At 36.7% G+C, this 23257-nt stretch overlaps 1 protein-coding gene across 1 annotated transcript; it reads right to left on the reverse strand.

The window, feature by feature from the left end:
• Positions 1-9679: 9679 nt before the first annotated feature.
• Positions 9680-19168, reverse strand: LOC149390537 (serine/threonine-protein kinase STY17-like). The gene is made up of 16 exons (XM_089619278.1): positions 18829-19168; positions 18042-18156; positions 16956-17065; positions 16611-16730; positions 15663-15735; positions 15193-15303; positions 14603-14653; positions 14326-14465; positions 14135-14242; positions 13830-13903; positions 13046-13221; positions 12031-12126; positions 11254-11334; positions 11113-11163; positions 10213-10350; positions 9680-10132 (listed from the first exon to the last, which is right to left on the reverse strand). The coding sequence occupies exons 1-16, from the start codon at positions 19008-19010 to the stop codon at positions 10106-10108; spliced, it is 1653 nt and encodes a 550-aa protein (XP_089475404.1). The 5' UTR covers positions 19011-19168; the 3' UTR covers positions 9680-10105.
• Positions 19169-23257: the final 4089 nt, after the last annotated feature.

A 23257-nucleotide genomic window follows, 5' to 3' on the forward strand; every position in this document is an offset into this window, starting at 1 on the left:
CGCATTCTCTTTCTGTTCATCGTCTAATACTATCGGCTTCTTCATCCAATAAGGCACACACATCTTGGATCGAAAAACAGAGAGCTCCCGCACTTGAACTTCATCGACACTTTTTTTATCTTCAAGATACCTTGCAACGAACGTTAGAGCTTCTTCTACAACATAAGCTTCCGCAATAGAGCCTTCTGATCTAGCTCTATTTTTTACAAAATGTTTTAACGTTCCAAGGTATCTCTCAAATGGGTACATCCACCGCATATGCACTGGGCCCCCATACAACGCTTCCTCTTGAATAAATAATTTAAACGAATAATCCGAAAAATCATACAAACCGGGAATTTTGAATTAATTAACCATAAATTAAATTCTCGAACATTCTTGAATAAATAATTAATAATCCTTGAGTACAAATCTCAAATCCAAAATTAAGACTCAAGTCTAACGCCATAAAGCGATAAAAGACTCACGAGTGAGATCGAGCTTTAAATACTTTATTCTAAATTCACTATTCTTCCGGCTTCGACGTGTTCAGTTCCGCCGGCTCTCGCTCGATTATCTCTGATCTTTGACTGAGCTGTGAATTAAAAACGAGCATCGAGTCAATTTACAAATCCAACTCCCGACTCGACTTAGAATATGAAATCAAACCACTAATACATAACTTGTCACCAAAATTCCTAAGCTTGTCAACAAACCATACAACTTGTCACAAAACTTCCAAACTTGTCAATAAAATCCATAACCTTGTCCTTAAATCCACATTTCTATCTCAAAATCCACTAACAAAAACCGAGCTCACATATCACATCTCAAATCACATTTCACCAATTTCAAATTCAATTCTCAAATCAACCAATAAAACAAATCACCCACTCAAAACCATTTCCATATTAATTCCTCAAATCAATTCTCACGTCTCAAATTTACCAAAAAACCCAAGATGTCATAAAAATTTCCGATTCAAATCAACAACCATAATGTTTCACAATTCAAATCAGCAACACCCATATCAAGACTCTCGGACTCAACGAAAACAAGACTCAGGGCCAAGACATACACACGGCCAAACCCAAGTTCCATCTCAACCTCATCAAAAATCCCAAAACCATCATCATAGCCTCACATAACAACATCAACCCGGAATTCAGAACCAACACATTCACTAAGCCACACGGCTGAAAGGAAAAAAACAACCACACGGCTGAAAAAAACAACTCACGGCCATATCAATATCCAAACCAAATTCGAGTTCAATTCCTCCAATTTAAGTTATCAACATCGATTATCAAGCTCAAATAACCACTAACCACGCTCAATTCCTCAAGAATCACCTTAGAACACGAAATCCCAAATCCATCTCTCAAACCCTAATCTCTTGAATTTAAATTTGGGTAAAAGAGTTTCACCTCGTTTCTGGAGGAATTGAACCCTCCGGCGTCCATCCTCTCACTCTCCGGCGTCTCCTCGTGGCCGGCGTGCTCGACGGCTCGCGGCGGCGCTCGGTCTCGGCTGGATGGCGCGCGCGAGGAAGAGAAGCTCGGGTCGGCAATCTTGTTGTTGAGCTTTATAATCGGAGTTCTGTAGGTATTTTTTTTCTCGGTTTGAACAAATTAAAGACACGCATATGGTAGACTTGTGTTAAAATTTCAATGATTGTAATGGTGAAGAACACGAAAAAGAATATGATAATAGGATTACTAAGAACTCATGTTTCTTATGTGGGTTCTGAGCTCCATTATTTTATACGAAAGAGAGCTAGGGTTTGAGAAACGAAGAGAGAGTGTTAACGAAGGAAACTTAGTAGTTGGCGATTAGTCTGTGACAGGCTACGACAACAATGTAGATGATCAGCAGTCGGCGTAATGGGAAACAACGAAAGACAAACTTCATTAGAGAGAGAGAGAGAAGATAAAAGAGAAATGAGTTGTTGAAATTCGGGAATTGATAAAAGATTTGGGATTTCTTCTCAAAGAAAAAAAAAATAAGATTTGGGATTTTGGCTCTCAAATTGGGAATTTTAAGCGGGAAATGAGATCTATGTTTATGGTGAGAGAGAGAGAGAGAGAGAGAGAGAGAGGGGTAAAGAGAAGCTATGAAATTGGGTGGAAATTGAAAACTCTAAGATTTGTGTTTCTTAACACAAAAATTAGAAATTGATTTTGAAAAAAGGGAATAATTTTTTTTACTACCATTTAAATCAAATGAAATTGAGTAATATATGTTTAATTTAATTAAATTTAGCATGACTCTATAAAATCTCGTTAAATAAAAAAATTGAATACGAAAATATTTAAAATTGAATATATTCAATATGACTGTTAAGAAGTTAAATGATTTTGGTACATGAATAAATTTTGTAGTTATTTATTATATACATATTGTTGTCGGTGGTTTTTAGAAATTATTAAATTCCTTGTGACTTACGAAGAATTCCGCGTCGAATTCCAAATTCGAAGGCTCAACCGGTCGGGCCACGAAAAAGCCCATCAAGGCCTACTTAAAACGGGCCCAAGGCGAGCCTGCACTGCTCCCGCGCCCCGTGCTCAACATGCGATCGCGCCCTGCTCTCGCGCCCCGCGCTAGACATGTGCGGGGAGCGCGCTCCTAGAAGCCCCCCACGCGCGCGCCTCAAGAAGGAGGCACGCTTCTCGAAAGGACCGCACGCTCGACGCGCTCCTCGAAAGAGCACGCCGCGCCCGCCAACCAGCGTGCCGCGCCAAGTGCGCGCCCGCGCAGCGCTCCCGCTCGCTACGTGCGCGCCTCGAAACTGCCTCGCACGCCCGAAACCCGCGGCCCGCTCCTCGAGTTGTGTCCAGAGGCCCTCCTATGCCTCCTCATTCACTATAAATGCCCTCTCTCAGTGAGGGGGAGAGACACATTCATTCCTCTCCAAGATTACTCGCTCTCAGAGTTCTGAAACGCTGTCAGAGACTTTCTGAGCTCAATTTCCTCTGATCGAGCGTTTAATCTAGCGCACAAGCTGCTCCTAGGGTTTTCTACTGAAAATCCCCTACACGTCCCACGCATAAGCTGGGTCTAGGATTTTCCACTTAAAAATCTCCTACGCGTCCAACGCATAAAGCTGCGTCCGAAATTCTCCACTGAGAATCTCCTACGTCTCCAAAGATAGAAAACACACATTCTCTCTCGGGGTTACTCGATCCTAGAGTCCCGTGATGTCGCCGAGGACTCATCCGCGCTCTGTCTCCTCAGTCGAGCACACTCTCCAGGCTCCGCACCTTACACGGCGTAGACACATGCTTTGAACTACGCCCCCCCCCCCCCCCCCCCCCCCCCCCCCTCATTCACCCCCTTCTCTCCTCAGAGAAGACCTCCTATTGGAGAAACCTCAACTCGAGACTTGCGAGTCCACACCCTTGGCTCGGGTGCGGCCAATTGGTCCGACCCTGGGGTCGAACCGCTCGAAGCTTTAAATCGTTGTTCAGTTTCGTGCAACAACACATATCATGCTAGAACTATATAAATTTACATAAGATATAGTAATTGAGCAATAATAAAATGTCAAAACTAATTGACAATCTTGAAAAATAACTAATTTGATATGTCGTTATACACAAAGTTAAGGATTATTCTTCGTATTCTTCGTGAATTGTGATTGTTCAATAAAATCACATGACATGATTGCTATGATATATTTAACATAGTTTGAAAATTTAATAAATAGTAATTGAAAAATAACTAATTTGATATGTTATCTAAGCTTTGTAAGAAATATATTTATTTTCATTGACACTATTGTTATGAAAAGACTACATGCTAATTGATTTAGTACTTGAAAACAACTAATGTGGCATATATGCATTTGATTTGATTTTATTACTAAAAATAATTAATTCAAATTTTAAAATATATATAGAATGTTATACATGAATTCAAAAGTTTGTTTCTCGATAATGATAAATAGTTCATTTCTCGATAACGGTAAATGTTCGATATCATTTGACAGCGTTGTTATACAAATTCCATTGAAAAAAGGCGTTGTTAAAAAAAATACTATATACTAATTGATTTAGTTAGTGAAAATAACTAAACATACAAGTTGATATAGTAATTGAAAACATTGTTTCGTGTTTCGTGTCTGGACCAAATTTCAATTTGAGGACAATATGACTAAATGATTCAAATTTTATGGCTCTTGAAGTCAGTTGGTTACGACTCTTTAAATTAAATAAAATTGAATAACATTCTTTAAAATTGAATAAAACTCATTAAACTTTTTGAAGTTATATAAAAACATTTACATTTGATGTAATAATTATGCATTAATAATGAATAAAAACATATATATGTCAAAACTAATTGACAATCTTGGTATGTATCTATGATATTTCAATTTCAAAACTAATTAACGAGTAACAAAACAATTATTTAACTAAAATGTTATTCCTCTTTAAATTGTGATTGTTCCTAATTGTTCTTTGTAATTTGATTGATTGAAAAACTAATTGTTGGAACATATGAGCTCAACTATTTTTAAATCTATTTATATATAGTAATAATTTTACAAATATATATAATGCCATATATAATATTAATTATGTTTAAACTGGATTTTAATCGCGCTATTACTCGTAATCTTTTTAGTTAGGTCGTATTTGTGTGGATCTTAATCGTATTTCATGTCGACCATTTAATATTCGTGTTAATTGGATTTTAATTGTGTTACCGGAATAGTGTCATTTTGACCCATTATTTAACCGTGTTAGCGTGTTCGACTGATTTAAGAATCGATCCACTTATTGAAATAAAAATTTACTTTAAATCGTGTCGTAACTGTTTCGTGTCCAGACCAAATTGTCATCCCTAGTTTTTATAGCATTTGTGAGGTGTTGGGAGTGCCCTAAATAGGTAGTGGGGGCCCATTTTGGGTAAGGAAAGATGTGGCAAATGTGTATGGTACCTTTTGGAGGGTTTTGGGTTGATTGAGTCAGCCTGCTACAGTTACACATAACCTGTAGCAGTTACAAATGTGTATGGTACCCAAAAAAAGAAGATTGGTAGCAGGTTATGTGTAACAATGTTCCTTCCAACAGTTATACATAACCTACTACCAATCTTTTTTTTTTTTTTTTCTAAATCTCATGCATAGTCTGACTAAAATGCCAAAACCAAATTAAGGATCATCCTGCCAAAGGACTCAAACTAGAAAATCATTCCGCCAAAATGCCAAGATCAAAGGATCATCTCGCTAAAGGACCTAAAACCAGGAGATCCTCCTGCCAAAATCTCTAAAACTAGAAGATCATTTTGTCAACACATCAAGACCAATGGATCCCTCTGCCAAAGGTCCCAAAACCATTTGAATCCTATGCCAGAATTTGCAAAACCAAATTATCCTTCCCCTAGAATTCTCAAAGCCAAAGGATCCCTCCACCAAAACCCTCAAAACTGGAGGATCCCTCCAAAATTTTTGAAACCGGATGATCCCTCCGCCATAACCCTCAAAACCAGAGGACCTTTTCGCCCGGACCCATATCTCTAACCAAATGTGGTCCACATGCTCATAACCATGACCTAACATACTTGAACCCCTGTAAGTACCCTTGTTTTTCACCATTTTTTGGGTAAGTCATTCTCACTCAAGAAAAAACTGTGCCAAAATCATTACGCTATCTCTAAACTCAAAGTGAAAGGAAAAAAGACCACCCACCTCACATTACTCTCTCTCTCTCTCTCTCTCTCTCTCTCTCTCTCTCTCTCTCTCTCTCTCGGAGAGAAAGGAAAAAAGACCCTTTGCGTCCCAATAGCTTATTTTCCCTCATTTTTAGGTGAAGACGAATGACGATCCATCCACTTGACGAGAGAAGAAAGCGAAGAACGATGACCACATTCCTATCTTTTCCACTTTGGCATTGCGAGTTTTTACCCCAATTAGCCTTATTCCAAGCGGTTCCAACGGAAGAAAATCATAGTTCAAGTCCAAGTACTCTTTTTCCTTTGGTCCTGACACAAGAAGCCATGTTTCGTTCTTCTTGAGAGACTAATCAATGCCTTAAATATGATAATAGCCTTTTTCCACTAGCGTGACCTTTTATCTATGCTTTTCTACATCTGGTATGCCTGGTTTCAGTTTGAACACCCACTTGCACCCAACTTCTCTCTTGTCCTTTGGTGATAACACAAGAAGCCATGTGTTGTTCTTCTTGAGAGACTTTGTCTCTTCACACGTGGCTTGATGCTACATCTTTCATTGACTAATCCTATGAGCCTTTTAATAACATCTAGGCTCTTCTTCAATCATATTTATTGTGTTGAACGCAAAAGCTATCATATCTGCAAATCTTACACGTTTGCTAATGATTCTTCTCGTCCTTTCTCTTGATAAAGTTTACACAAAAAAAAATATTGGTCGTCACATACTTCAAGATCTTCATTTTTTTTATGATATGTAGCTTCTACTTGATGTTCAACTTTTGATGTGTCAGCTTGATCATTCACACAAAACCAGAAGCAAAGCAGGGAAACCAAAAATGGCCTAGAAAAAAATCAAGAGCCCCTTGTGAAGCATCACAGAAAACAACATTTTCACCCCGAAAAAACTACACACACAAAATAGAAACACAAAAACGTGCCCATCTCAAAGAGCGTTTGCCCAATCCCGCAGAAGTTCCGCCAAAGAGTATAACTTAAATTCCTTTTTTAAGGCATGGAGCCATAGGACCTCCCTCAAAACTTATGGATCTCATTCCTTGTCCTCGAAGATACGCTTGTTTTTTCGCATCCATATAGTTCATAATCCCGCAAGCATTCCCGTCTTGACTGACTCCTTCCAGCGCACATTTTTTCTTGGAAAAGAATGAAGCCCAAAATAATATGCTAGAAGAATTACTGAGGAATTAGGAATACCTATTTTATTGAAGAGCCACCTCCAAATGCCTGAGGTAGCAATACAATCAACGAATAGGTGATGAGCGTCCTATTGAGCTCTTCGACAAAGAGTGCAGAAATTTAGAAAGAGAACATGTGAGGATTCTGTTTTTGAATTTGATCTGCTCTGTTGATTCTTTTGAGAGAGCTACTCTCCAAAATATCAACTTTCTTCGGAGTAGCGGACTTCCAAATGGCTTCAAAGAATGGAGCAATAGGGACCGATGTTGCCGGGTCAAGGACAGCGGTCATTGATTTGACAAAGAAGTCTTTCGAGCCTTTCGATCTGCCACACCTGCACAAAAATACACTGATTCCAAATCAACCAAAAAAGCTGCATATTCTGAAGCCTCTCTATCCGATGGATTTCTTGAGAAACGGAGATCCCAATCCTTCAACACCATCGAGCCCTAAACCTAAACTGTAAAATTAAGAATAGGCTGCTCTTTTAGGGACACAAATAGAAAAGACCGGGGAATCTTTGCTCAAAAATTTCGTTCTCACACCACATGTCTTCCCATAAATGCGTAGTACCTCCATCTCAAACCACCCAACAACAGCGGGGATAAAATTCATCTAGGACCGAGGTTACATATTTCTACGGGTTTTGAAAATTGCAATTTGTAGCGAACCTCGGATCCAACCCATTTGCTTGAATGCCATAAATAGCAACATTGAGTTTATGCCACATCGCCTCAGGCTCTAAAGGAAACCTCCAAAGCCACTTCGCGAGAAGAGCCTAGTTTTTCTTAACCAAACCTCATATATCGAGACCTCCTTTTTCTTTTAGCTTGCAACACACATCTCATGCGGCTGCCGAACATCCTTTCTTCCTATCAAGGCCTTCCCACAAGAACCTTCTCGTGATTTTTCTCATAGCATTGTCTACTCCGACCGGCATTTTGAATACGTAAATGAAATAAATCAGTATTGCAGACAGCACCGATTGAATCAAAGTAAGTTTCCCTCCTATCGAAATAAAACCTCGCTTCCACCCTGCGAGTCTCTTAGAGAGGATGGGATCCCAAAAGAATTTCTCTTGGGTTGTGACCTAGCCGCATGCCAAGGTAGGAAATCAGCCATTCTTCCTTTCTTAGTTTGGTGACTTGTGTTTATAAGGTCTTGGCAAAGGTGGTAGCGGAAAGGATAAAAAAAGGTTTTGGACATAACTATTTTCAATTTTCAAGGCGCTTTTGTGAAAGGGAGACAAATTTGTGATTTGATTCTAATCGCAAATAAGGTGTTAGAAGAAACTAGGAGACCTAATAAGAAAGGAGTGGTGTTGAAAATCGACTTTGAGAAGACATACAACATTGTCGAATGGAAATTTTTGGGACTTTGTGTTGGAAAAAAAAGGTTCGATGCTAGATGGAGAAAATGGATAAAGGGTTGCGTTTCGTCTGTCTCATTCTCCATCGTTATTAACGAGCTAGAGCAGAGACACTTTTCAAGCTCGAGAGAAATTAGGCAAAGAGATCCACTATTGCCTTACCTTTTTATCATCGTGGCGGATGCCATGTCTCGTCATATTCGGAGAGGTTCAGAAGATGGGTCTTTTCGTGCAATCTCAATGGGGAACCCAAGCCTCCCCATCTCACACCTCGCAGATGATACGCTCTATTTTAGGGAAGTAGAGATCGGTAACTGGATGAACCTACTTCTCATCCTTTGAAATTTTTCCAATGACTGGGGACTCAAAATCAATATCGAGAGGAATAGTGTGGTGGGAATTAATCGTGATTATGAGGATATGGATAGTCTACCGGCTTTAATTGGAGACAAATAAAGGTTTCGTTGACGCTTTTGTTGATGATGCTCGACTCCCAAAACTTCATGAAGAAAGGGATAACGTCGTGTTTTATAATCCCCCAAAAATTCTGAAAAAAAAGGCCATGGAGAAGCCGTCCGGACCCGAGGATTTATTTCTTGCACACCCAAAAACCGCCTCTTTAATTTCCCCCTCTTCAAAAGGAATTGAAAGACACTCCGCACTTTCACCTTCTCCACCATGATCTTAATGGCCTTCTCAACCATGATCTTATGATGTTGCGACATTTGACTGTTCAACATGAGCTTGTTTTGCAGATTTGTTTTGCAGAAGAGCACAAAATGACAAAAAAACAATTGAAAACCTTGTAAAGCAACAAAACCATAAATAACATGTTGATGAAGTTATCTATGTTATTTGAGCGCAAAGAGCAGGACGAATGTAAAACGAAGAAGAATACACGCAAATTTATCCTAGCTCATATCAAATCAAATCCTAATCCAATCAGGTAACGAGGGAGTCTTAGTGTAATGATCCACTATCTTCATATGTGTACTTACAAAGATCAATCAAACTCTTGATCTCGGTCTTCAAGCTTCAACACAGAGCCCAAAACCTCACAACAATTCTTCGCTCGTGTGTTTTCCCCGCGATCACGAGCCTCTTCTTGATCGCTAACATTCTCAAAAGATCTTCTTGCTCTCTTTTTCTTAGGTTACAAGGAAAAAGGAATGGGATGGCTAATGAACTACTCCGGTATGTGTGCTAATATACACGCACAAACACGTTTACAATATCCAAGCCACTTGCATATTCTATTAACTAATTCTTAACCAACGCTTGCTGACGTGTGATGATGAGGCACAGCTTTGACAATGGAAAACAAATTATTGCGTTGCATTAGTGAAAGAAGAAGAAAAAAATTGAATTTTTTTTTTTTTTTTTTGTAGTACACGAGTTCATTTGCCTAAGCAAAACAATAAAAGATTGGTTAGATCTACAAACGTAAGGTCTGAAAAGAAATTAAAATAACCGGGCTGAAAGTTTTATTCAACCTGTCAATCCAGACGGTGGTCGAACAGCAACAAAAATGCCCAAATCAAAAAACAATCAACAGCGTCGCAAGTACAATATATACAAAATTTGTTGATACAGCAAAACAATATATACAATCTTTGTTGATAGAACAAAACAATCATTTTACATTGTACTGATTAGTACAACAATCTATCAATGCCGCCCCTATCTTTGAGTAAACACGTCAAACAGCCTTTGTCAACTTTCTTTCTTCTTTTTTTTTTTTTTTTTGTTCGTTTACATATAAACTCTATATATTCTGTGGGACAAGAAGTGAAAACCAAAAGAGGAGAAAAAGCATAAAGTACCAATCCCCATTCAAAGGCTTTATAAATGAGCCGCCAATTGATCGGTATCATTTGTGTAGACGTTTCAAACTACGTTATCTGTGGAATTCTCCTGAAATGAATTAATTGCATCGGAGTTCAGATCCGTGCTTCTATGGGAACAGAAAAAAGGGGAGGACGAAGAGAACTTACATGATGCTGTTGGAGACTTTCCAGTTCAGCTCTTATAACAGAAAAGGAAGGTCGGTTGCAAGGAGTAGAGTCCCAACATTTTTGCATTAACTCCAACAACTTGGGGTGTGCATTGCTAGGAAGATCTGGACGCAATCCCTGTTGAAAAAAAAAAAAATTAAAGAAAGCGTTGAAAGCATAGATCAGTGATCAACATCACTTATTTTCACCGACTACACGCAGATTAAACAGTTTTGGAATAAGTATCTTATAAAAACATCGTGTACTTTAAGCTTAATTATCTTTTCAGGTCTCTAGGAATTTCGCACATGATAATGAATCAAACATCATATTTGAAGCTTTTACACAAACTGAACTAAAAAAAAAAAGATAAATAAATAATAAATAATAAAAAATTAAATAAACTAATATTTAAAATTAAAAAACAAAAGAATTTGCCTTCGTAAAATAAGCGTCCGAGGCAACTGACATTCCAGAATTTTCTTGCGGATTTGCAGATATAAAAAACCCTATCTATGGACTCTTGTGTTGATGCTATGTTCTTGAATTAATTTTTGGAATTAGAATTTGATGGCTAAAATATAATTTCAATCCAGGATCTATTACCACTACGAAGTCATCAGTTGCTTACCGTTCTAGATTGTAATTCCATAGCATATAGCACACACAAGGTCTCGTGAAATATAACAAATATTCAGAACCAAAAGCACTCATAAGGAAATGTTCCAAGGATAGACGACCATGATTGATATCACTAGACAGCCATTTTTTTTTCCTTATCTTAAATTTTGATCACCAATGATGATGCAATCAACTATTCCTATTGCAGCAATTCACAACTATATAAATATATTGTATCTAGAAAATAAAATTGTTAAACCAACTACTAAACACTTTGACCTGTCTCACTCCAAGTGCTGCTTGTAGAGGAGTCATTGATTCATACGGAACCTGCAAAATGCAGTTACTTCAATGTCCCAGCCACTGAAGAGTTTAACAAAGACAAGCTTAATTTCAGATCCTCGCAACTTAAACACGAACCTTGGCTGTCACTAGCTCCCATAGTACAATAGCAAAACTGAATACATCTGCTTTTTGATCGTATGGTTGATGGTTTATTACCTTGTGGAAGTACATACAGCAATAAGATTTCTAATTGACATAAATACAGTTGAAGGAATAACGGAAACATATATAGGAAATGTGGTAAAGAGAATATCAGACTTAGCTGCTATGACAAATTGAAATATATGTAGCCCAAAAATTCATATCTGGACTGGCAAAAGCTAGCGATGAAAAAAATACGTAACTCCTTAATTTGATGATTCAAACTTAGTCTCGCCATATGGCAATCTAGTATCTAACTGATTATTTGGTATCTAACTGATTAATTCATATGGAAACTTAGTAGGCACCTCCTACTTTCTAACAATTTTAGACCGAAATCCTATTGGTTCTCTGTTTTCTTCCAATTATTTGGAAACAATTTTTCCTTCCTGCATTGACTTCATTCCCTGCAAACCAGACCTTCCCGATTAGTTCTAGCTTGTCAGTTCTCAGTAACCATAAGTCTGATTTGTTCTTTGCAAGAATAACAGTGAAAACCAGGGAAAATACAAAGTTCACCTTAGAAATGCATATGTCTTCCTACTCAAATTGAACGGTCCATAGCTCAATTGGTAATTAACAGAGGAAAGCGGACAGACAAGACTGCTTAAATTCAGATTCTTACGTTTTATATGCCATGATGTAGGTCCTGCCTATTGTACTGATAATAAAAATAAAAATTGAGAAAACAAGATGTCAACAGAAATGAACCTCAGGCGCCATCCATCTGTAAGTTCCTGTCTCTGCAGTCATTACTCCACCTTGATTCTGAAACCGAGCTACACCAAAATCTGCTACCTTTACAACCTACATAGAAAAATAAGGAAGCAAATTTTCATCAAGACCATGCAACGATTCTGTTTAAGCTGAGTGCTGCAATTTACAATACAAGAAACTGATTCAATGAAATACCAGCGCCATCAAAAGGCACATCTGGGTTCGCCATTAAAGCAAATGATAGTTACACCATCAGCCAAGAAATTTTTTTTAATTCAAGCATATATCTAGTAGAATCGATGCAATTAAGATGCACTCTGGGATACGATTGACCATCACATCTTACATACCTCAAGAATGATATATGAACATTATTTTAGGGAGAATGAGAGAAATTTTTACAGTGCTAATTTCGAGAGACAATGATGAGCAACATAAACCCATGCTCTTTTCTGTCATCTAAATGCCTGGTTTTTAGAGTAGTCTTTGATATGAAAAATAGATTTATTTCAATCAATTTCAATCAAGAACACAGAGAATTGTAGAAAGGGAAATGGCAATGTATTCATTCCCGCTCTTGTACAAATGTATTGCACGAAGAGAAGATACGGGAGGGGTACGAGATGACCTGCCTGATTTGCTCTCTTCCAAAATACTTGGATTACAAGAGATGATTTGCTAGTACACTGACCATTCTCTAACTAAGTTGCTGACTGGAACACCCGCCTTACAACAATTCCGCTGACCTTCTTCTTAATTACCATCCTACCCTTATGTTTCCCAACAATCAACACAGCAAAGGCTAGCAACTTAACGCCTATTCCTTTCCCTGCCCTTTCTTTCTTCGACTGCAAGCTACCAGTAGTAATTTATCATTCTAGTAAAAAGCTATCGCTTCCACTTCCTACTTTTTTCTATCGTACATAACAACCTCAGGGTGGGTGGACGTGGATCAGTTAAAGTATTACTATTAATTAAAATATTATTATATAAGTTGCTGAATTCTTACGTTTTGATTATCCATAAGCAAATTTGCCGTCTTTAAATCCCTATGTATTATGTCCTTTTGATGAAGATACTCCATTCCTCTGCAGACATCAATAGCAAAGTTCAGCAACTGTGGCAGCTTCGAGACATTATGATTCTTGTGAAGATAATCATATAGGCTTCCTCCAGGCATATACTCTGCAGGCAATAGTGGGCATCCAGAATTAGATAACTATTATAAGAAAATGACCACAAGACACAAACTGTACAAACAATATATTTTTAGAGCCGGCCGAATATAAGCATATCCCGTGGAAAAGAAACACAAGTGTGATCCCTAAAAAATCATTCGTACGACATTAATTAGGAAGGAACATTAAAATAGAGGGTGCTGAATAAAAGGACACGAACAAATTAATGCGACTAATTGATTAAACCTTGATACATCGGTGTCGTAAGTACGGACTAAGTTAAGTGTATTGAATACAATAAACATAAAATAGAGTATGGAGGAGGAAGGAATCAGAGGAAGGGAGTGATGAAACAGGAGAGAAAGGGCAGCCTGTGTATATAGGAAGAGAGGATGAATGTAGTAGCAACATAGAAGATTATGTACCTGAATTTCTTTCTCTTAGATTAAACAAAAATGCATTTAAAAAAATATGATCAGTGTCTGGCAAACGCTGGAGAACCAAATTACAGACAGAGAGCTGGTTTAAGACCAAAAGAATCAGACAATAGCAGACATACACGCCAGCCTGGTTAATTTGGGACAAACCAGCCCCATTAGAGAGAAGATGATGTACCTGTTACTATACACAAATCTGGAAAATTAGCACAAGCACCAATAAAACGAACAACATTTTTATGTTGAACCTCCCTGCATTCAGAAAAAGGTAGACAATAGTGCGGAAAAAATATCAGTATTTAAAGAATGGCAAGTACTACAAGAGTTTTTGTTGCACGGTATCGAAACAGAGACTGGACATACATTGTCAATAATGTCAGCTATTATTGGATATACTTTCTCCATATGATTGTTAAAGAAAGAAAACATATAGAATTGATCAGATTACAGTTACGGGAAAGTGTGCTCTAAGACATTATTAACCTTAGAATAGCCACTTCTTGAGCAAATTCATCTTGTGGCGCTCCATTCACTTGTTCAGATCTGAGAATTTTTACTGCAACATCTTCGCCAAGATACACTCCACGATACCTTAGTGCACACAACATTACAAAAATGAGAAACAGAGCATTAAATTACAGAAATAATTGACACGAGCTAAAATCCTGACTTACAAGTCGCCACAAGATCCAGATGCAATTCTTTCTCCTATTTTCAACAATCTTCTATCTATTTCCCAAAACTCAAGTTTAGTTTCTGTTGCTAATGATTTCTCCATCGCCAGAAGTGAGCGTGATGAACCAGACCATGATCCCTAACGTGTTTACATAAGAAGATATCAGACATTATTTTTCTTGGTCTTGGTAATAATTTCTCCATTGCGTCTTTATCTTGGTTCACGAAGGCGACGAAGAAAAGTACAAAAGCTATCATAGAAACAACCCAATCTACCTCACTTCTCGCAATAGCTTTCTCCATAGCTCCATATAAACCATCTGTATCCTGACCACAACATTGCAAAGTCAGCAACATTTCGACTAAGCACAGATTCCTGTCATAATGGAAATATAATAAACGTGATCCTTAATATAATACTCGTACCGCATATTGATAAACTCCTTATAGTTACTCTTTATTAACAGCTTAAGACTAAAAAAAATAATAAAAAATAAAAACGTCATGTGCAAGGTCTACAGTCACAACAAAATAACCAGAACAAAAGCATTGTTGAAAAGGCTTCGCCAATACACAGTGGGTTAGACTCCTTTCGACTAAAAAAATACCTTTATCATCGTAAAATGATATAAAACTTAATTTTATCATCGTAAAAAGATATACGATGTGATAGATAAAAAAGAAATCTGTATGACAAGGGCAAATGCAATTTTATTTTCATTTTTTTTCACATAGAACATAATATTAATAACAGCCCGGAAATTATCATACGTGATTCTCATACAAACACTAATAAGCTCCCACACATTAAGGCTGTGAAGATGAAATATACAATAGTTCTATACTTAATTAATATTTAATACTACCTCAAAAGGCCATCCATCAACCACGAATACGTCCAAGGAATAGCCATCTGTTGTTGAGAAGACATGTGCCTCACGAATATTTAGTCCTATATCAGAAAGCAAAGCAGAAAGCTACAGAAAACAAAAACTTGTTATAATTCACTTTTTTTTATGTGTCACAGGTTTTTTTTTTTTAAAGATCGTAAGGAATCTAACAGTGTAATAACCTTTTTTCACAAAGAATTTTAAAAGTGTTAGCATATACCTTATCACCCTATTAGCTATTTGCGAGACGGCAGTTGGTAGCTAATTCACATGTCAAACATCCTTACTTCTCACACTTTGGTCTCATTGAGTAAAGAAAACTTTCCAATTTCGCTAATTTTAATTAAGGATGCTAAAATATGTCAAATTCAACTCTGTAAACTTTTAACATTTCAGCGTGCTGCTAAAATACCATAAAGCAAATGATATACACGCTAAAATATTACCTGGCTAAGAAGCTTAGGCTTGTCAATGGTGGAGAATATTACTTCATGAACAGGAATATGAGTATTGTGTCGCCTGTGCATTATTCAAGTTACTAGTCAACTTTTAATCTTTTTAACTGTGAGACTGAACTCGATATTCTTTTTATAGTGCACAAATATTTGTACGAGTATCCACCGATATGTATGGTTTGCAGAATTAAACGACTGAAAAACCTTTTGAAGATATCTATTGAATTTCTAGGCTCAGAGACATCTGTTGTAATAATCAGCAGACAGATATTGATTCAAAGCATCCGAATCACTAATCACACGGACTATAGAACAAAGAAGAATAAACATTCAGTCAATTTATTCACCAGGGACTTAATATATAAAAAATTTAGGTCTAGTGGTAAGGGCGATTCACGGGACATTGTCAGTCCCTGGTTCGATTCCCCCTGGACGAAATAATAGGGGCCACTGGGGTACTCTCCCGATCGATAATGCCAGGGCCTCGTGGAATTTAGTCGGTCTTAACTCGGATACCACGGTTATAAATATATATATATGTTAGGTTTAGCAAGGCCACTCAACAATGCTTAAAGAAAGATAAACCATTTGCGGCAATCGAGTACTACAATAAAAATTTATGTTCGGAGGTATCCTATTCAAACATGGAATGCAATATGATACAGAAATTTGAGGACTCGATAACTTAGGTGGTTATTGGGAATGCTTCACCAACTCCAAATCAATTGCAATTGTTACCCATGGATCTCTTTTCATCTATTGCTTTCAGCTGGCATGGTTATTGGGAATATAATTTTCTTTGTTATTTTTTGCACTAAAAATATCATGAGAAAAACGCATGTCCAGCTTATTCGTGATCTTTGAAGATCATTTTTTTTCAATAGAGGCTTTCAGATCTGGAAAGATACAAAATAGTAATAAATTTTGCAGAAATAGTACCTTTTAGATTCCTTCTTTGTCGCATACCCTTTTTCCACATCCTTTGAATGCTTTCTAACATCCAGATTTAAGTCCTCAAGCTTAAAGCAAGGCTCGAATTCACTTGCATTGTTCTTTGTTCTAGTTACAGAGAAATACACACGGATATAAATAATTGTGAAATCCAGAAAAAAAAAAATTAATTAGATAAAAAGGCATTCATTGAGAAGAAAAAAAAATTCTTTTTATATATGGAACTGCTTAGGAAAAAAATAAACGGGGATTTAGAACTCCTTAGAAACTTAATGTATAGAAATACAAAGAGGGAAAACGCATACATCAATAACACCACTAGGAGGTGGATACCTTTTATGTGACAACACTTCCTCGTCAGCCCCGTCCTGTGGCGGCCTTGGCTTTGAAATAAGACTTCTAAAATCTGTTTCATCGCCGTTGCCATCCAATTTAGAAACATTCTGTAAAGCACAAAGGAAAAATAATCAAGAAAAACGAGCATGCAACAGCAATGCACAGAGAGAAAATACATGACGTAAAATGTTAGTGTACAAGAATCAGTTATGATACCCACAAAACCATATAAAATTTTCATGAACATGTTATAGCACATCGAACACAAGAAAGGATTTAAGATTTTTAACATGCCATCAGCAATACACGCTTTTTGTAAAGAGCGAGATATCTGGCGCAAATAGAATGTTCGCTGTAGTACGGCAAGCATGATCATTCTTTTATAAATTACAAGGATGATAGTTTAAAAATTGTATATGATGTCGGTGTGAATTGTTGCAATCACACATTATCTACAGTTCCATTTTTCATTATATTAGAACAAAGTCATTTCATGATACGGAAATCGGATATTACAAGGATGGAGGATGAGGAATCCTCAAAGAAAAAAAAATGAGAAATAAAAACTAAATATAGGGATTAAAATGAGCACAAGCGCGCAGATAGTAGGACTCCTTGCAATCTTGTAAGTTGAAGAAAAACAAAAACTAATAGTGTGCCTTCTCAAACATCTAAAACCATCTCCGAAAAAAATTATATGCTACAATATTCTAGACCTACTTTCTATTTGAATACATTAGATAACATAAAGTAGTCTGGGTTGAATTTTATACCTTCCACGATGTTTTTGTTCTTTTTTTAAGAAAATTCGAATTGGCCTGGGTTGTGACGTAAAGAACTCGTCATACAACCAAATATATAACATACATATGTGCAAAAAATATAAAGAGATTTTTCACATGTAGGTGAGACGTGAGTAATAAAATAAATGCAATCCTGTATCTGATCGTGAATTGCAAAAGAAAACTAAATCGATTGAATAGTAATCCATCCACAGAAGATGAATAAAAGGTACACGATTTCGCACTAAAATTCAAAGCTTATTCGAGACTGACAACAAAACTGTGTACCGGATACGGTTACCTCCATGAAACGAATATGGCAAGCAGGTCGTTTCTCTGGGTCTTTTGCCAACGCAAGAAGCCTTTGATGTACCAAAACATCTTCTGCTCGATCTATGTTGACATCCAGTCCATAGCTGAGACCAAACACAGATACAAGGAAAAGGGTACATGGAAATTTGGTTAACTCACATAAACATATCATGTAACACGTTTTTTTGTAAAATGAAATTGTTAAGGTAACATAGAATACATATGCATTCTCAAACACACACAAAAGAAGAAAATAATAATTATTGAAGTAAAGAAAAGCTTAATCTCTCTAAGTACAACTTGAGGATCCGCAACTAATACAATTAGACATGGATAAAATAAAGAAGAAGAATCAGAAGGAAAAAAAAAATCCAATTTCAAAATAGAATAAAGCCAATTATAGTAACTGTGGTTATATATAATCAAATGCTTGAAGCTCAAAATCAATTCGAGCAACAAAACAGCATGAACCTTTATAAACAATACATCTCCATATTCCACACACATAAAGCAAACTCAAACTATAAGTTCAATACTATTGAAATCGATTTCAAAGCTCAAAAGACTGAACAGCAGATACAGGCATTTGACAAGCTATAGGAGCGAATGAAAACTAAGGAACTACAAAAAAAAAAAAAAAAAAACTTGTAACTCATACATGCTCAATTGGCTTTAAAAAAAAAAAAAACTGAAACGTCCACAACCAAACATATTCGTAGTAAGTAATAAAAAAAAAATTAAAAAACCGAGCGAGATAAGAAAGTCATTGGCTATACCTCGGCGGTAATCGATTGAAATGGCCGTCAAGATGGTCTCTGAAATCAGGATTGGCTATGGCGGCTTCGTTTCCTGTCTCGACCAAGCGATTGAAGACGCTGTTCCTAACATCGTGGTTGCTGAAGCTCCCGAAGCTTCTCGGCGGCGAAGAGCTCTCTCCGACGCCCTCCGTAAAATCCATGTCCGTCGATATTCTTCACCGGTAGTCCATAACGAGAAAACGGGAAAGCTAGGGAAAATCGATGATCAGACACGGAAAAGTTTTAGTTGTCTTGGACTGTTGGCGAAAGAGCAAGAATCCGAATAGAAGGGCTGTTTGGTATTCGAGATGAATTACGAGGGTAATTCCGTCAAAATAGTTATTGAAGAAAGAGAAAAAAAAAATGTCAATATGGAAGGAAGGGAGTGTCCCTCTCATCATTTCTCAAAAAAAAAAAAAAAAAAAAAAAAAAAAAAGAAAGTGTCCCTCTCACGTATGTCACCACCACCGTCACCGTCACCGTCATTTATTTCGTTTTCTGTAGTTCGTATAAAAAACTACGTTCATCGCATCGTTACATACGTGTACTTGTGTATAAAATTATTATATCCGATACTCACTTAACCTGATTTACAAATCCAAAGTATGTAATTACTGAATTGGGTATAGTTATTGTCTCTTTGTCACGCAAAATTAACTTAACACCCAACAATGTATAAATATCAATTAACTAAATAAAATAAGTCAATAGATCAAAGTGACAATGCAATTTAAAGTCTTAATGCTTTTAGCAAATTGAAATTAAAATATCATATTTACAAAGCAATGAAAGTAACTAGGTTTTCAATTATTAGTGTTAATTTCATTATAGATATCACTCAAGAATACACGTGACGATTCAAGAGATGTCACATGTACTAAAGATGTCGTTTTTTCCGTTTCTCCCTCGAGCTCGAGAGAATCGTAACTATAAAAAGGCGGATTCGATATGCCACAACATGTGAAGAGTCTTAGGAAAGTTGTTGCGAAAATTTCGCACACGCAAGTGCACGTGGTCGCAATAGTAATAATTCGCAAGTGCGAGTCGATCACACGAGGACTAGCTAAATTGAAGATTCAAGATTCACAAGTTTGAATGAAAACCCAAAAATAATGATAAAAGATTTGTCACAAAATTATCTATCAAGTAAATAAAATAAATAACAAAACTAAAGAACGGTTTTACGATTATGAAGACGACGGACTATGGTTTCACGAGTTCAATCTACGATTCAGATTCACGGAAATTACGCACGATTATCGTTGTTCATATATTACTACTAGTACTCACGCTAATCGTATCACTAAATCTCTCTCGAGCATCTAGCAACCTAAACTCAATACCGGAGTTTTACCTCTCGATCTCAACTCCTAAAAAGCACGGCATGGATTCACAACAAGAGTACACACACGAGTCTAAAACAACCTAGCTATCTCTAGCCTAGGAATGTATTTTAGTAATCCCAATCAAACGCACAACTGCCTAATCTTTCTCAAGCATTAGATAGATCACATAACATGCATAAGGTAGCTAATCTCATACAAGGCATTAAGCATGGATTTGAACTAGGCAACATGACAAGAACAACAACAATAAAATCAATCCAGCATTAGGAGTCCATAACCGTCAAGAACTCGCTACACCATAGCCTTATGGAGGCTTAGTTCATGGTGATACGAAGAACAAAGCAAACATAAACCAAGAACAATGAAACCAACATAATCTTCATAAATAAATGGGGTTCAAGAGATAGAGGAGGAGGATAAAACTATGGTGGTGGTGGCTGGACGAATTCCGGTGAGATGGCACTTCCGATCTCCTTCTTCTCCAAAGCAAAACCAAGAGAAATTCTAAAAAAATGAAAAGAAAAGAAAAAAAAAAACTCTCTCTCAAGAATAAGATGGGATGATATCTTCAAATCCTTGCATGCGTTAGTCTGATTGTATTTGTGTTTTTTAAGGCTGAATGAGATTATTTTCGGAGCCATATGGACCTTTCATGTTGATCCAATGGCCAAAATCCGCTCAGAAATGCAACATTGGAAAATGCTGATTTCAGGACCGCGCGGCGCGCCCTTTTGTCTGCGCGGCGCGCAATCCATTTTTTCGGCTTCGCACGGTCCGGCGAAATTTTCGTGCACACGGCGCGCTTTTTTCCGCGCGCCGCGCGCTTCCTACTTGCTGCACACCGTTTTTTAAACGGTCGTAACTCCTAGCTCCGACGTCCGATTTTTGCAAATAAACATGCGTTGGAAAGCTAAGAGATAGCTCTATCCAATTCTGAAAGTGGATCATCCAAAAATATCATTTAAAAATCCCAGAATCCTGCGAAGAAGACATCGTGTTCCTTGTTTCGTTCCAAGTTATCCAAATGTGTATGACTCTCCTTGAAATTGTTCGGAATCGTCACATGATGAGCTAATAATATTCTCAAGACCCAATTGACCTCTTAAACCTAAAAATCACTCATAAACATACAAAAACTCTCAAAAACACTTGAGGACTCGTTAGTTTTTAGTCCGGGAAATAGGAGTTTTACGCGTAATAAAAGCACCTATCAAAAGTAAACAAAAACTAGGAGTCGATTCTAACGCCCCTAAGGAGTCTGTGATTATGAAGAGCGAAGCCCGTAAAGTCACGATCCTCAAGGGTCCTTGGGAAGGGTCACCGTCATCGGTCTTCGTTTCTCTTTTTTCTCGTCGGGTGGTCATACTTCGATCATTGTCACCTGATATAAGACAAAAGAAAGTGTAAGCTATCGGGCTGTGGAGGGTTTTCACCCAACGCACGATCCACCACTCAACGCTCAACATTAGTTAAAGTGAAAATGCGAGGTGGGGTTCTAAGTTATTGTCTCGGGTTTTAAAGAGAGAACGTGAAGTAAGAGAGTGACAAAGTTCGAATATGGGTTCATAGGATATCGATTACGGAAGCCTAGTGCTATTGCGGATGGGCCATGAGCCATGATAGATGGGCCATAAGACATGACGCATGACTCATGGGCCATGTCGTCATGAAATGGGCTTGCAAGAGTGCTTACAGGCCATCGGTTTTGGTCAAGCGGATTCTCGACCTATTTGGCTAAGTTATCCCTTTGTATTGTTCGTCGTGTTTGTAATTGGGGCATCATTTTTCTTGGTAGAAAAGTGACGGCATAACAGTTAGATTCTTTAACTTAGCTTCAATTTATTTTATAAAATAATAATTAAAAAAATACATATGAACACGGTTTATGTTTGTTCTACCGTATACTTTACATTCAACATCGACAAAAAGAGTGATTTATAATATACGGATAAATAAGTAACGGACAAAAATAGTGCAACTAAAAGAGAGCCCCGGGTAAAAAAAATGGAATAATAGAAATTTGATTGAATATAAACATTAATACCTTTAATTAAATTGATAAACTACACATTATAATTCAAAATTAGAAAAATATGTATCTGTAATACTGTATTAGAGAATGGTATTTTGAAAATTGAATAATCCAAAATAACTATGAGTTTAAAAAAACTCAAAAATATTATTAAGACGTTAGTTAACTCAAACTGTTTTTTGTTTTCTATTTTCTAATTTTTGTAGTTGTACTGAAAAACTGTTTTGTAGTTGTTTTCAAAAAGCTGTTTGGTACAGTTTTCATTTTTGTTTTTGAGAAATTGAAAAAACTGAGAAAAAGTGTTTGGTATAGTTTTTATTTTTGTTTTTGAAAGAATGAAAAGAAAAGATGAGGAGAAGGAGGAGAGAAGAGCAGAAATTTTTTTCCAAAAACACATTTTATTTGTTTTCAGTTTTCTTTACTCTTTTACAAAACAACTTCAAAAATTTTTGAAATTTTTTTCCAAAAACTTAAACCAAACATGTTTTCAATTTTTGTTTTCAATTTTTTCCACTCAAAAACTAAAAAATTGTTTTTGAGAGGAATACCAAACACTACCTAAAACATTTCTGTATATAATTTTAAGTACACATATTATACTGTTTTATATTATATAGTTTCAGTATACATGCAATCAATTTACAAGTAGTTTAATAAAAACATCATTAAACATTTGGTGAATAGTATACATATTTTAAATGTGTAAATGAGACTATAGTACTATACACAAATAAACTAGTATAATGACAAATATGCGAAATGATTAAATGAGGGTAAAATTGACGCTTCATTGAACAAACAAATTATTTTCAATACAAAATAGTAAACTCCGACTTCGCAACGATCCAACTTCGCAATGATCTCCGACAAATTTGATCTCCAGCTCGCAATCATCTCCGACAAAGACGATCCCCAGATTCGCAATGATCTCAGATGACATCAAAACTTTGGTTTGGCAACGATCTTTCGCTAAAACGACGATCTCTACGACAAACACTAGCTTTGCAACGACGATCTCTGACAACGGTGT

This window comes from Urtica dioica, chromosome 7, assembly GCF_054948205.1.
Source record: "Urtica dioica subsp. dioica isolate 48M chromosome 7, U.dioica_male_clone48M_v1_H2, whole genome shotgun sequence".
Taxonomy (NCBI): domain Eukaryota; kingdom Viridiplantae; phylum Streptophyta; class Magnoliopsida; order Rosales; family Urticaceae; genus Urtica; species Urtica dioica.

Coding starts and splice junctions, on each gene's coding strand:
- LOC149390537 (XM_089619278.1), bottom strand. CDS start 19,010: ATGGATTTTACGGAGGGCGTCGGAGAGAGCTCTTCGCCGCCGAGAAGC. Junction 17,066..18,041: donor GCCATATTCGTTTCATGGAG/GTAACCGTATCC, acceptor TGTGCTTTACAG/AATGTTTCTAAATTGGATGG. Junction 13,222..13,829: donor AGATTTGTGTATAGTAACAG/GTACATCATCTT, acceptor TATTGCCTGCAG/AGTATATGCCTGGAGGAAGC.